This window comes from Dama dama, chromosome 10, assembly GCF_033118175.1.
Source record: "Dama dama isolate Ldn47 chromosome 10, ASM3311817v1, whole genome shotgun sequence".
Lineage (NCBI taxonomy): Eukaryota > Metazoa > Chordata > Mammalia > Artiodactyla > Cervidae > Dama > Dama dama.
Window position 1 is genome coordinate 11,919,246 of NC_083690.1, and position 14,157 is coordinate 11,933,402.

At 43.7% G+C, this 14,157-nt stretch overlaps 1 protein-coding gene across 4 annotated transcripts in view; it reads right to left on the minus strand.

The window, feature by feature from the left end:
* The window catches only part of TXNDC11 (thioredoxin domain containing 11), a 59,905-nt gene that overhangs the window by 14,374 nt on the left and 31,374 nt on the right, over nucleotides 1–14,157 (minus strand). For all 4 annotated transcript variants that reach the window (XM_061152845.1, XM_061152847.1, XM_061152849.1 and 1 more), the window contains 2 exons: nucleotides 3,101–3,213; nucleotides 842–1,042 (listed from right to left, as the gene is read on the minus strand). In XM_061152845.1, coding sequence (XP_061008828.1) covers nucleotides 842–1,042; nucleotides 3,101–3,213 — 314 coding nt within the window. The remainder of the gene's footprint in view (nucleotides 1–841; nucleotides 1,043–3,100; nucleotides 3,214–14,157) is intronic.

Consider the following 14,157-nt stretch of genomic DNA (forward strand, 5'->3'; position numbering starts at 1 on the left):
GTGATGAATCATGTCAGCAAAGAGGGTCCAGAGTAGCCGCGGGAGGGCCCCGGCCTGGCGAGGGTCCTGCCTCCCCATTCCCTCAGGAAGGCTCCTGAGAGGGCCCTGGAGAAGCAGCATCTGGTGAGCCTGGTCAGTGGTTCACGGACTTTCTGAAATTGGTTTTGGCCAATTAAGGGATCCTGAAGGGAAGGAAAAAATTAAACCCCCAATAAATCCAACTGAGCAATCCCAGGCGCTCTCTGCTGATTGTTATTGCTCTAAGTGCCTTCAAACGATCCATACATAAAATAAACTCACACCCAGAGACAGGCAACGCACGCAGAAGAGGCAGGCGGGATGGGCTGACTTCTGATGACGATCAGCTCTGTGAGCCACAGAAGGGTTAGGAAAACACAGGATCCCAAGGTCACCCTGCCACTGCTGGACTGAGCGTGGTCAGGGCCACCAGTCTGGCCAAATGCCTGCAATGACAGCACCCCCAAGGCCACAGTAAACCCCGCCTGAGCTGTCCACTCCCTCCACACCTCTCCAGAGTATCAGTTGCCGCAGGAAGAGGGAACCTGGCCCGTCTCCAAAGAGGCCTGGTTTGACCGCCCCGTCTGCTCTGCCTCACCCAGACCTGAGACACTGTCAGTAATGTGGCTGGAGAGGCCATGGTGGGTCCCCACCAAGAAGGCACAGGCTCTCCTGCCCACTTACAGGAAGGAGTGACACCACGGAACGCAGCAGCCACTTAGCGAGTAAGGGAAACCACTCTGATCGTGGAACGAGAGAAGTCTCTAAGTCAATGAGGTTGGCCTGTTGCTTCTGAGACGCCTCTTCCCACGGTGGCTCTTACCTCATCTATCAAAGGGTGACTCTCGGCTAAGGGATTAAAAGGTATGAATACAAAAAGTGCTGGTCCTTTCTTCAGCTCGTTGTTCAGCAGGAGACTCTTGCCGCCATGCGGCCGCAGCCATCGGAGGAGCGTCTCTCTGTTTTCCAAGGCCCACTTATAGATGTTCTCCGCGGTGTAGTTGATGACCTCCCTGGGAAAGACCTGGGAAGGAAAAACACACAGACATGAGAGGCGAGGCGGGATCGCAGCACCACCCCTGCCCGGCCTCAGCCCTCTCTTCACAGGTGAGGAAAACGAGGCTCGGAGCGGCCTGGGCGGCTACACTCTGCCTCTGCCCCTCCAGACAGGGCGCTTCCCACAAGCGGCTTGGAAAGCAGAAGCTGCTGTGAGAGGTGACTTTCAGATCATGTGATTCATCTTCTCCCCTTTAGGCAGAAAAGATGAATTTGGCTGTCTATCAGCAAGTTTCCCAGCCTGCTGCTGGTAACAGTGGCCTCTACCTTCCTGCCTAAAGCGATTGCTAAGGAAAGAGAAATGATGGAGTCGGGGGTCATTTTACCCTTGGGAAAATCATGTTTCCCTTGTCCCTGGGAACTTTCTGTTAGGGCAGAAGTTTGTATCTGCCTTGCTCACCTGTCTCCCCACCCCCATCCCCCGCCCCAGGGACTAGACTACCTGGCACAGAGCAGGAACTCAAGAAATATTTGCATGAAACCCTGAGTGACCTAGAACTTGTATACAAGGCCACGGATCATACTTTGTGTGTCCAGAGTTAAGGAGAGATATGCCTAGATTTTTTTTGCTTTGTTTTTCTCTAACAAAGTATGTCAACATAAAATTATTTTTGAAATTCCAATTATATAAATTACAGGGTTTCAAACAAAACTCCCCCCAAAATGCTTGGAGAGTTCCAGAAAATGAGATATTTTATACTTTCCCAAATAGAGGTTTAAATTGACTTATAACAAGATGTCCACTGCTTTTACTTTAAAAAAAAATACTGGTAACCCATTAATATTTCATTTGCTGAAAGGAATTCTGCTCTATCAATGAGCCACTCTTAAAAACTATGGAATTGACACCATGAATTCAGTATGTTTTTCAGTATCTTTCTCATAGTCCTATCTTCTTTTCGCCATCTATTTTAAATTTCTTTCTCAGTACCTGTTACTATACATTAACATGATATACGTTGCTTGTAAACATGTTACAAAAGAAGGATGAAGGAAAATGATAGACAGCAGAAGCAGATGAGGTCCAAAGAAACTTAAGACAGAGGCACAAGGAGAATGGGCGGGGGGCAGGAGAAACCGTCAGATTTTGATTCCCAGAGCAGGATGGTGGGAGGTGGAAAAAAACATTAATTGTCTTCATGAACATTTCTATCTGGAAAACATGGAATGTATTTGACTTTGGGAGTATAAACTGCAAGAAGTAAAGCCATCTGGGTTACTAGAGAAAGGCAGAAGCCAGGGAGACGGCCGCAGGGGGAGCCCCCAGCAGTCCCTCCACAGGCAGAGCCTCGCACACTGAGCCGGGAGCGTGGGTTTAAAGGCTGGGCACCCTGGGTGTTGGGGTTCGGGCCCTCACCCGAGCCCAAAGTCACTGCCGCCGTCAATGGAGTCGGAGAGAGGACGCTGAGGAAAATAAACTCAGCGTGGGGCCTGAGCAGGGAGCAGTATCAGAGCAGAAGCACAGAACCAGGCACAACGCAGGTCAGCAGCTCAGAAACAGCGAAGCTGGGGCCAGGCCACCAACGAGCAACCAAGTCAGGGAACAAAGGCAACGCTGGAAAACCGCGGCGCTTGGGGCAGGGAGCCACCAGCGTCTCACTGTGACTTGACAAGAACTTCCAAGTCCATCTCATCAGCTAAAGGAGAAAAGCATGTCACATGACTACTCTTGATAAATGGAACAGATGAACAAAGGATAACACGCCCAATGGAGCCTTAACCTTTGACAACATGGTCCCAGAGGAATACTTCTCCAATACAGCAATTCTGCAATTTCATCCAAGAAGGAAAGCTAACAAGGCTGCATCAAAATCTAAGAATATAAACAGAACTTCTAGCTGTTAAATCCGAGAGCTCTGGGGCATGGGCTCTAGAAGGGGCTGAGGGGACTCGATTTGCATATAAAACCATGTGCACTCTCCTACAGACAGCGTCCACAGATTTCACCCAGTTGTCAAAGAGGCCTGTGATCTAAACAAGGTTAAGAACCACTGCGCTAATAGAAACGTGATTTTAAAATACTTACAAGTGATGTGTTGAAATGTCTATGTAAATACACACTTCCAGAGTGTACTAAGGATACCAGTTTCGCAAGATGCTTATTTGTGATAACCCCAAATCGTACTGTTCCTAGGTAATCTGAAACAGAAAATTTTCCTTTATTAAAAAGAAAAAGCCTATGCCTTAAAACAACCACAAAACCCAGTGATCAAATCTTGACACACAAATTTCCCCAGAGCAAAGCTCTTTTTGGCCACCTAGCCTGGACAGACAAGGAGGAGCTGAAGAAGCCGCCTCCTAAAACAGATCACACGTCTCCTCCAGAGTACCTGCCTCTGACTAGGACCTGCGCTGTTTCAGCCCCTGTTCCCCTACTCACGAACCTCACTGAGAGCCCAGGCACATGCTACTCTCTCTGTCTGGACACTTCCATGCCAGTTCCTTCTCAACATTCAGATCTCAGCTCCCACCCCACCTTCTCTGAGGAGGCTTCCCTGACCACCTGCTTCCAGGCAAAAACACTTGAGAGGATGGTCTGTAAGGGGACACCAAGGCTCCCTCCTGACTCAAGCCTTCTCTTTACCATGACTCTAAGCTTTTAATAGCACTTACTAACATTTACATAATCCTACTGATTTATTTAGATTTTCTTTGGTCCAACTTCCTCTTAAAACCTTGTTTATTGCTGTTTACCCCAGCATCTACAGCAGCATCTGGGCATATGTGTATTGATCTCTTGAGCAATAAATGTTAGTTACACGAATCAATCTAGCATATACAAGGAATTCATATGAATTAGGAAGAAAAATAAAACAGGTAAAAATGGGCAAATCACAGAAAAGGAAATGTAAGCAGCTAACTGTGCACTTAACCTATTTCGGAGGAAAGCAAATGAAAACACAATTGCCACTTTTCACCTTCAAAACGCCCCAGATCTGAGACAGAGGAAGTACCAGATATTGATGACCAGTAAAGAAATGAGTGCTCTGCTGCAAAGCTCGTGGAGAAGGCAGACTGGCAGCCACCTGGGAGAGCAATCTGCTGTGCTGTCCACAATGGAGCCCGGACACGGCCCGCAGCCCCCGATCCACTTTTTTGTGCCTACACACGAGCCCTGGGTATTATACCCAAGGGCAGTCACCAAGGAATTGCCTGCAGATGTTGAAAACAGTGGAGCAGGGCAATCTATACAGCCTGAATAGATTTTCTAAGACACATGTGAGTAAAAAAGCCAAGACACAGTGTACCTTTTATGTGGAAAAATCCCTCACACTTATAAAGTATGTTTTCTCCTACAGGCACATATGGTTACAAATGTATACAGAATCTGAAAGGATAATAAAAACTGTTTTTGTGTTGGGGGTTGGAGATCAAAGGGGACTTGATCCTTATGTGTGAAGCTTTCTTTTTCCCCCCAAAGAGTATATTTAATGTAATATTTGTGTGATTAAAAGTTGACTAAAATATGTAGTATTAAAAGAGGGTGGATAAAACGATGTAGGAAAAGGTACATTTTTTCCTACCCCTTTCTGCTTTACTAGCAGATGTTAAGTAAAATATCAGTCAAACATTGTGTGCTACACTCAGTCGTTCAGTCATGTCTGACTCTCTGTGACCCCATGGACTGCAGTCTGCCAGGCTCCTCTGTCCATGGAATTTTCCAGGCAAGAGTACTGGAGTGGGTTGCTATTTCCTTCTCCAGGGGATCTTCCCGACCCAGGAATCGAACCTGGGTCTCTAGCGTCTCCTGTATTGGCCGGTGGATTCTTTACCACTGCGCCACCTGGGAAGCTCTGACTCTATCTTATGAAAATAAGTCAAAATCACTTTAAAGTGTCCTGTGCACAGAGATGTTCACTGCATCATTGCTTACAGAGCAAAAAAAAAAAAAAAACTTTAAATGTTACCAAGTGATATCTAAGTAAACACAGGAAACTTCTAACTTACTCACACAAGCCCACCTTCCAGCAGGGGTGGCCTCTTCCTCAGAGGAGGAGTGACTACTGAGGCTGAGGCGAGAGTGACCGTGTCCCTCACACCAGGCTGGACAATCTAACCCAAACCTGAGGGGCTGAAAATGGCATTGAACCAAAGAAACACAAGAATAAGCCCAAAATGACAGGAAAGCCTTATATATAGGGTGGATGGCAAAGGGTGGGGCGGGGTGGGCAATGGGAGACAGAGAATGGGAGTGGGGCAGCCTAACCTTCCTCTCAGCACCAAACTTAGAACCACAGCAAAGTTTCGCAGCCTTCACAATCAAAACCTAGACTCATTACACCAGCCACTGTGTGGGGATCCAACGTGGAACATAAGCACTAACAGATAAACCTGACGGCGCTGCAAATACCACGCACCTCAGTGAGGGGGTGGTGGGGGGCGAGGACAAAGAACTGAACCAGAGAAGAGCTTCAAACAGTATCCTGACTGGATACTGTCAAGACAGCGAAAGCCAGGCTTCTCAGGGAAGGACAAAGAAGTTACATATGAAGAGAGGAAAGTTAAAGTAAACTCTGCAGTGTTAGACTGGAATCAGAGGAAATGAGAATAAACTTACAACTTTTAGTATAAACTTATGACTTAAGACACAGATAATAGATATAATAGAGGCATGCATGCGTGTACGAATAAACACATATATGTCTGAGCTCTCTACCTGCTGAAAGGGCCTAGGAGTAATGACACTGAATACCAAGAAGCCCCAGATCTGGGTTTCTAAATGTCATTCTCCAATAAAGAGAAGCCAGGGCTTCTTGGAAAAGAAGCTGATCCCAGAGCTGGGGCAAAGGCAGTACAAGATGAGCCTGAAACATCTTGTTGAGTCAGGAAAGAAGTGCTCATAAAAAGAGGAGAATTTGTTCAAGGGACACAGGCACCAACCCAAGACGCTAATGGCCAAAGCCGGAGCAATCTGAGCAACAAAATAAACAGCCAGTATTTTTCAAAAGTGTCCATGTCATGGAGAGTAAGAAAACAGTGAGGAACCGTCATAGGAGGAGACTAAGGAGAAAAAATAATTAGCTGCAATGCAGGATCCCAGACTGAATCCTGGAACAGAAAACAGACGTTACTGAAAACAATGGCAAAACTCAAATAAGGTCTGCAGTTTACAGACCTTCACACTGGACTAATGTTAATTTCTTAGTTTTGACAAAAGCACCACCACAAGTGGTTAAATCATGTTAACACTGGGGGGAGCTGGGTGAAGGTAGGGCGTTAGGAAACTCTGGATCCATCCATCCGCGCAACATTTCTGCAGCTCTAAAATTGGTTCAAATTTGAAATTTAAAAAAAAAAAAAAAAAAGGCATAACATATAAGTTCGGATTCCAAAGCTGCCAGAAGAAAGGCAGGACCCAGGAGGGAAAATGCACTGGTAGGGAGCAAACACATCACCCTCCATCCAGTAGTAGGCTCAATATTGGCAGACCGCCACCAATAGAGAGAGCGGTGAAGGAGAAGCAGCCAGTAGGAAACTCATTTGAGAGTCCGCCAAAGTCACCAACATGATTTACTGGAGCAGAGGAATCAGGAGTGACAGCCTGACTCAAAAGCTGAAAGGGGCCATTCAAAAACTAGCTTAACTGCATTCATAAGAATGGACAGCCGCCTGCACGGGGCAGATTTTAACATGCCCAAACATACTATAATTTCAAAACTATATTTTTCACACAGAAATTTACAAAAATCACACATTTTAAAAGTTCCTTCAGATAGTGGAAAGCTTGCTGGAAGCAGTTTATCTGTGCAGTCTCCTTTGTATAAAGAGCACTTGAATTAGCAGGCGAAGTTTACAGTGTAAGAATGACACACGAAAATAACACTTCTTATCTCCATATCCAGAACATTCTGTCAGGCAGGGCTCCAGGGCTTTCCACAATAGGGGTCTTTGTCAATTATAAAACGAATAATTTTGTCCCAAAATGAATGAAGCTTCAATATTTTAACTGAGGATTCTGAATGTACTGAATAATAAAAAACAAATTCAGAACCATGCTCTCCCCTCCCCCATCAGTGGGTCCAACAATGACATGAGCCTATTCAATTAATAACAATAATAATAAAATCTTAATAAATTCTGTTAGCCAGGTAACCAGCCGGCTACAGTCTATTAACCATCCAGGGAAAGGTGTCAGAAAGATGACTGCAACATGCAATGACATCCTGAAAGAACATCTCGGTGAAAGCAGGAGTTACTGAGCAGTTTCTGTAGCTGGTCACACAGACATCAAGGTGACCACAGCAAGAAGACTGGCTTGTCTGTTTTCTGCTACAAAAGTTGCTGAGTCCTTGGTCTGGTCTCCCTTAGCTACATGGCAACCTACTGGGCACACAGCCACCACTAGGCTCCCCACGAGACATGGGATGAGTGGAACGAATATATCATGGCACTTCGCTGTTTGTGTGCTTTGAGAAACAAATGGCCTTGCTTTGATCCATGAAACCTTGTCTATTTTCAGCACTTATTGCAGGTTTACCCCTTGCTACCTTTCAAGAGCTTAGGGTTCTTTTCTGTCACTCAGACAATGCTCTACCCCTGCCCCCCTCACCCATCTGGGTGGAGCTTTCATTGACCTTCCACGCACCACTTCACCATTTACCTCCTGGCAACCACCAAGGACACATAGAGAATGGAAAGATCTGAAATTCCATCTGGTTTCCACTCAGGCTCATCTGGCTCACTTGTGATCTTTCTGGTGTGCATCAAGGGTTTTTGGTTTTGGTCACTGCATAATGTTTTAATATCAGACTACTTTTATTGCTTAAAACCATGGCTTTAAATTCAATTTTTAACATTAAAACTTCAGTTTGGTATTAAGGTAAACTGCATTTTGAGGCAAGACCTCAGTGAGGCAAAATATTAAAATTCTCAAACATTCCAGAAAAGAACAAAAATTAGTTCCTTTTGTTAGCAAAAGGTTTTTTGTTTCCCTTTTTATTGAAGTATGGTTGATTTCTAAGCCAGTATGAGTTTCAGGTGTGCAGCAAAATGATTCAATTATATTTATACTTTTTTTTTTTAGATTTTCCATTAATAGATGTTTAACTGCTTTCAAATTAGTAATAAAAATCTTGCCAGAAGCAAAGCTACACAATTCACACTCACCAACTAACAGACTACCAGGACACTGAAGCATTAGCTCAAGGAGGTGTCTGCAGGAGACTCAGTATCTTAGGATATAATTGCTTTTTCCCAGGACACTGGGATAATAAGGCCTAGGTCCTAAGCCCATGGTCCTAGGTGGTAGCCACTAACCACATGTGGCTAGCGAGCACTTGAAATATGAGCAACTGAGGGATTAAATTTTTTGACTTTATTTGACTTTATTTAATCTAATTTGAAAGTGATACTCAACTCAGTTATAAGAAAACATTCAAAAGATGAGTTTGTAACTTTAAACTAGTATCATATTATAAATAAACTATATTTCAATAAAAATAAATATACAAAATGAAACAATATAAAACAATTTGGTATGTAAAACATTTTTTCAGCTGTAAATTGTATGAAATCTAAATACAGATCAAGTATTTCCAATGAACACTTAGCATCTGAATTGAAGTGTGCTATTAAATATAAAAGACTTGGTTAAAAAAATGTAAAATATCTCAACAGATTTTATGCTGATTACATGTTGAAATGCTAATAATTGGGGTACATTGGGTTAAATAAAATATAAATTATTCAATTGATTTCACCTATTTCTTCTTCAATTTTAAGGCCTACTAGAAAATTTTAAAATATCTCTGTGGTTCATGTTAAAAGTTCTACTGAACTATGCCAAGGTGACCATGATGAAAAAGCAAGATTCATGTAATTCAGGAAAAAGATTAGCCTCAGATAAGTCCAGCAGCCAGTAAGCCTTAATAATGGACAGTTACCTGAGAAGGACACGTAAGACAAAGATGTTTTTCCGTGAAAACCTCTCTAAATCGTTATTTTAGAGAATGGTTCTTTTTAAGAATGTGTCCCACTCTCTCCTTCAGAAAGGAAAAGGTGGGGCTCTAGACCTTGTGACTCTGGGTATAAATGGCCGAGCTTCTGAAATTAATTCTCTCTCAGAGGCCTATATTAAACAGCATTTGGTGTCCTACAAAGTAAGGTACCCAAGGATATACTGAAAGAACGAGCAGACATGCTGGAACTGAATGGAAATTTTCACTTTGGGACTGGCCATCTGCTCTCCAGGAGGCTTCTACATGAGCTCATCTCTCAGGGATCTCAGGGCAAAATGGAACACCAGGTCGAGAGAAATACTGATACAGAACACTGCTAACAAATAAACCATCATATTCTTCAAAACTGAGTACCACTGGGTTAAGTCACGTAGGTTTTAACTTACATGGCTAAGAAGTTATTTACTCCCTGGGGAAATTTCTCTCAATTCTTTACTCTGGGAGGTGGTCACATCCTCAAAGGCAAAATCTGTATTGTGGTTCCTCCCATGACAGAAACAATTCTCATTTTACTCTATGCTCTGACATTTTTATTAACTTATGCTTTCCCACTCTTCCTTCCAAGGTTTTGGACAAGGAAAAAAAAGGAAGACTACAGGATTGTATTAAAAGGGATAACAACAGCCCCTCCAAGGTTACTTAGCGTTTCCACTGTAGTGACTAGGCATCAGCCACCAGATGATGACTTCACGCACTTCCAATGCTACACGCATTCATCAAAATAAAAAAATCTGCAAAGACATACAACTGTATAGAAATGTTTGTCTTCAGTGCATGAACTATAACTACGGTTGGCATTTTTCCTGCAGAAATGTGACTCTGAGATTTGTTATATTGTCAATTTCTTTTTTTGGCTGTGTGGCATGGCTTACTGGATCTCAGTTCCCCAACCAGGGACTGAACCCAGCCCACAGCAACGAAAGCACAGAATCCTAACCACCAGACCACCCGGCAACTCCCTCAAAATCCTTAACGTAAAACACAAAGCAATTACGTAGAAAAAAGTCTGGCATTTGGGCACCACAGACACAGTATGCATATTCTGATGCTTGCCAAGATACTGCTGAACTCCAAGTAAACATGTAACTTCTTAGCAGTGATTTTCCTTTTACTTGTAAGTTAGGAAGGAGGGAAAGAAAAACATCATTCCAAATTCATCATTTGAGGGGAACATAAACTATAGAGCTAAACAGGCCTGTCCTATACACTAACATGACCATAAACATCCTCACACCACTGTTCTCATTTAGCCAAAGCACAATATTAAAATGATCAATTTGAATAAACCTCTTGTATGTATTTCAATTAAGTTTCCTTTTTAAAAAAAAAGCCTCAGGGAGGGAAAGACTTCACTAAAGAAACATTATCTCCTTAGAAATTCCTCCTCCATCCCCTCTTATGCTGCACTTAGGGTCTAGCATTGGTGTCATATATATATATATATATATATATATATATATATTTTAATCATGCTTTACAAAAACAAAAACAATTCTTAGCTGCCAGATCTAAAAAAAAAAACACAGGCCACGGGCCAGAGCATTTTCAAGCTGAAGTTTGCTTTAGAGGCAACTAGGGCAAAGCTCCCTTATGCTGCAGATGGGGAACCTGAAGAGTAAGAAGGGGAGACTGGGTGAGTTGTGGTCACACAGGACACCTGCCACTAACATAACTAATCAGGAGAGTCAGTCCCCAGCTACAAGTTAAGAAGATGCCACTAAAGTCCAGGAAAAAGTCAGAAAACAACGTTGGTTGCTAAGTGGGAGACACAGCCAAGGAGTGCAACAGGAGTTCCAGAAAGGAGCTGGTGGATGGAAATCTCCACTCCATGTTTACAGAGCGCCAGATGTCACGCTGACTGGGCAACATCTACAACTCCCACAGGACTTCAGCTAGGCCCCGAAAACTCAGGAAGGCAGACACTAACCAGGGCGAGGCACTGCATTTTAAGCGGATCATGAGCAAAGCCTTGGAGGTGGGAATCACCATCCTGGGCGGCCGGCCTCATCCCAGGAGCGCAGAGGCAGATGGAGTGATGTGGGCTCGGTTCCTGCGGCACTCCTCACTTACTGGACAGGACTACATTAAGTCGCTGTTTCTGCTGTAAAAAATTACCCACTAATTTAGTAGCTTTAAAAAATATCTTACAGTTTGGAGGTCGAAGTCCAAAACGGGCCTCACTGGGCTAAAATCAAGGTGTCAGCAGGGACTGCTCCCTCCAGAGGCTGCAGGGGAGGATCCACCTCCTTGCCTTTCCTACCTTTCAGAGGCTACCTGCATTCCTTGGCTTGTGGCCCCTTCCCTCTTCAAAACCGGCAATGGCCAGACAAGTCCTTCTCTCACTGGATCACTCTGACACTGTTCTTTGCCTCTCAATTCCACTTTTAAGAACTGTTCTGATTATCTTGGGCCCACTCAGATACTCCAGGATAACCTCTCTTTCTCAACGTCAGCTGATTAGCAGCTTAAATCCATATGCAACCTCCATTTCCTCTTGTCATGCAATGTAACATACTCACAGGTCCCGGGATTAGAATGTGGACATCTCTGGGGAGCCACTGTTCTGCCTCACAGTGACCTGGGGTCTGTTAACAACCTCTCCGAAGCCTTAGTCTCCTCCCCTGAGGCAGTAACACTGAGAAGGTAACATCCTACTTCAAAGAGTGGCAGTGAAGATTGGATCTTCCGGGTAAAGTGCTCTGTTCAGCATCAATTTGTCATGCTCAATGTTACGTAACAAGCAGTCAAGTGGAGGCCAGAACTGGGTTTGTCTGAACCAAATGGTTTCACTGTAAGTGTGTGATTTTATCATAGAAGGCGATCCCTGAGAAGTTTTCAAGATTTTAATGTTTTGGGTTCTTTGCCTAGGAGTCTTATTTCAGCTTAAAACAACAACAACAAAAAACCCCTCCAAAAACCCCCAACAACCCTGAAAAAATAGGATGAAAAATCAAAACACACACAGACAGGGACTTCCCTGGTGGTCCAGAGGTTAAGAATCCATGCTTCCACCACAGGGGGCACAGGTTCCATCTCTGACCTGGGAACTGGGATCCCACATGCCGCCAAGAGTGACCAAAAAGAAAACCCCCAAAACACAACAACAAAAACACATATACATACACACTCATAAAATAGGTAAACTTCAAAAAGGTAGAAAATACCACAAAACAATTAGAAAGTAAAGAGAGTATAATTTTTCAAACACATGGGTCCAAGGAATCAGAGTATCTGCAAGTGACCACTAAGCTTGGTTCTGAGCGCTCTGCACACCTCGCTTCTCTCAGCGCCACCTGTCTCCCGCTCTCTTGTTCCTCATCCTCACTCTCTTGTTCCGGAGTTCTCATCCTCCTGGGAAACGCCGCCCACCTCCAGTCTTCCCTGCTCTGATGAGCACACCCCACACCTCCGTGCTCCGACAAAGCCTGTCACAGATGTGTTACTGTGCTCGCTCTGTGGACAAGCCCACCTGTGGGCCACCCTTTGGGGGCACTGTGGATGGTAAGAAGTGTTACTCTTCTTTACAGCTGGAGTACAAAGCGGACCCTCTAAAGTTCATTGAATTAATAAGTCATGCTTCTGAATCTAACTCAAGAACAGGAATGTCTGGTTTCGGGCTTAGTCCTTATCTAGCAGCACTGCTTATCTAGCAGGGAATTGGTGACGGACAGGGAGGCCTGGCGTGCTGCAGTCCATGGGTTCACGAAGAGTCGGACATGACTGAGCGACTGAACTGAACTGAACTAAACAGCACTTACGAGGCTGAGGAGATGTCATAATGGGAATAAAAGCATTTCCTATGAAATATGATCATATCCTTGCTAAAATAATAGCAACATAATTAAAAAGTCATTTTTAAATGCGAATAAAGAAGTATGGAATTCCTAATATGTTTACTCTAATGTGTATTAATCAATACCCAGAGGGCCTCAGATCACCACAAGTTAGAAAAGATTTCCCTCTGCAAGTGAGTATAGGGACAACAATACTCACTAATCAATACTCATTAATCTCAACAAAAAGATTATCTGAGAAACCAACTGATCAAGAACCTGTTCCATTCACGGAGAACTGTTAAACCCAATGCCTGGTCCAAACTTCTAAGAGTTAGACCCAGGAAACCTTAGGAAATACAGTAATCTCAGAGTCAACCTTGCCTAAGAAGTCAGTCCCTTGCTTTTTGGGTTGTTTTTTTAATGGTTGTTAGTCTTTTAAAAACTATTTATTTTTAATGGCTGAGTAATATTCCATTGTGTATATGTACCACAGCTTCCTTATCCATTCGTCTGCTGACAGGCATCTAGGTTGCTTCCATGTCCTGGCTATTATAAACAGTGCTGCGATGAACACTGGGGTGCACGTGTCTCTTTCAGATCTGGTTTCCTCAGTGTGTATGCCCAGGAGTGGGATTGCTGGGTCATATGGCAGTGAATATTACTCAGCCATTAAAAAGAATTCGTTTGAATCAGTTCTAATGAGATGGATGAAGCTGGAGCCCATTATACAGAGTGAAGTAAGCCAGAAAGATAAAGAACATTACAGCATACTAACACATATATATGGAATTTAGAAAGATGGTTATCATTACCATCTTTAATGATAATTATAACCCTATATGCAAAACAGAAAAAGAGACACAGATGTACAGAACAGACTTTTGGACTCTGTGGGAGAAGGCAAGGGTGGGATGTTTCGAGAGAACAGCATCGAAACATGTATATTATCTATAGTGAAACTGATCACCAGCCCAGGTTGGATGCATGAGACAAGTGCTCGGGCCCGGTGCACTGGGAAGACCCAGAGGGATCGGGTAGAGAGGGAGGTGGGAGGGGGGATCGGGATGGGGAATACATGTAAATCCATGGCTGATTCATGTCAGTGTATGACAAAACCCACTGCAATATTGTAAAGTGATTGGCCTCCAACTAATAAAAATAAATGAAAAGAAAAAAATAAATAAAAACTATTTACTTACTTATTTATGTGGTTGTTAGTTATGGCATGTGAACTCTTAGTTGCAGCCACATGGGATCTAGTTTTCTAACCATGGATCAAACCTAGGCCCCCTGGGTTAGGAGTGCAGAGTCTTAGCCACTGGACTGCCAGGGAAGTCCCAGCTCCTTGT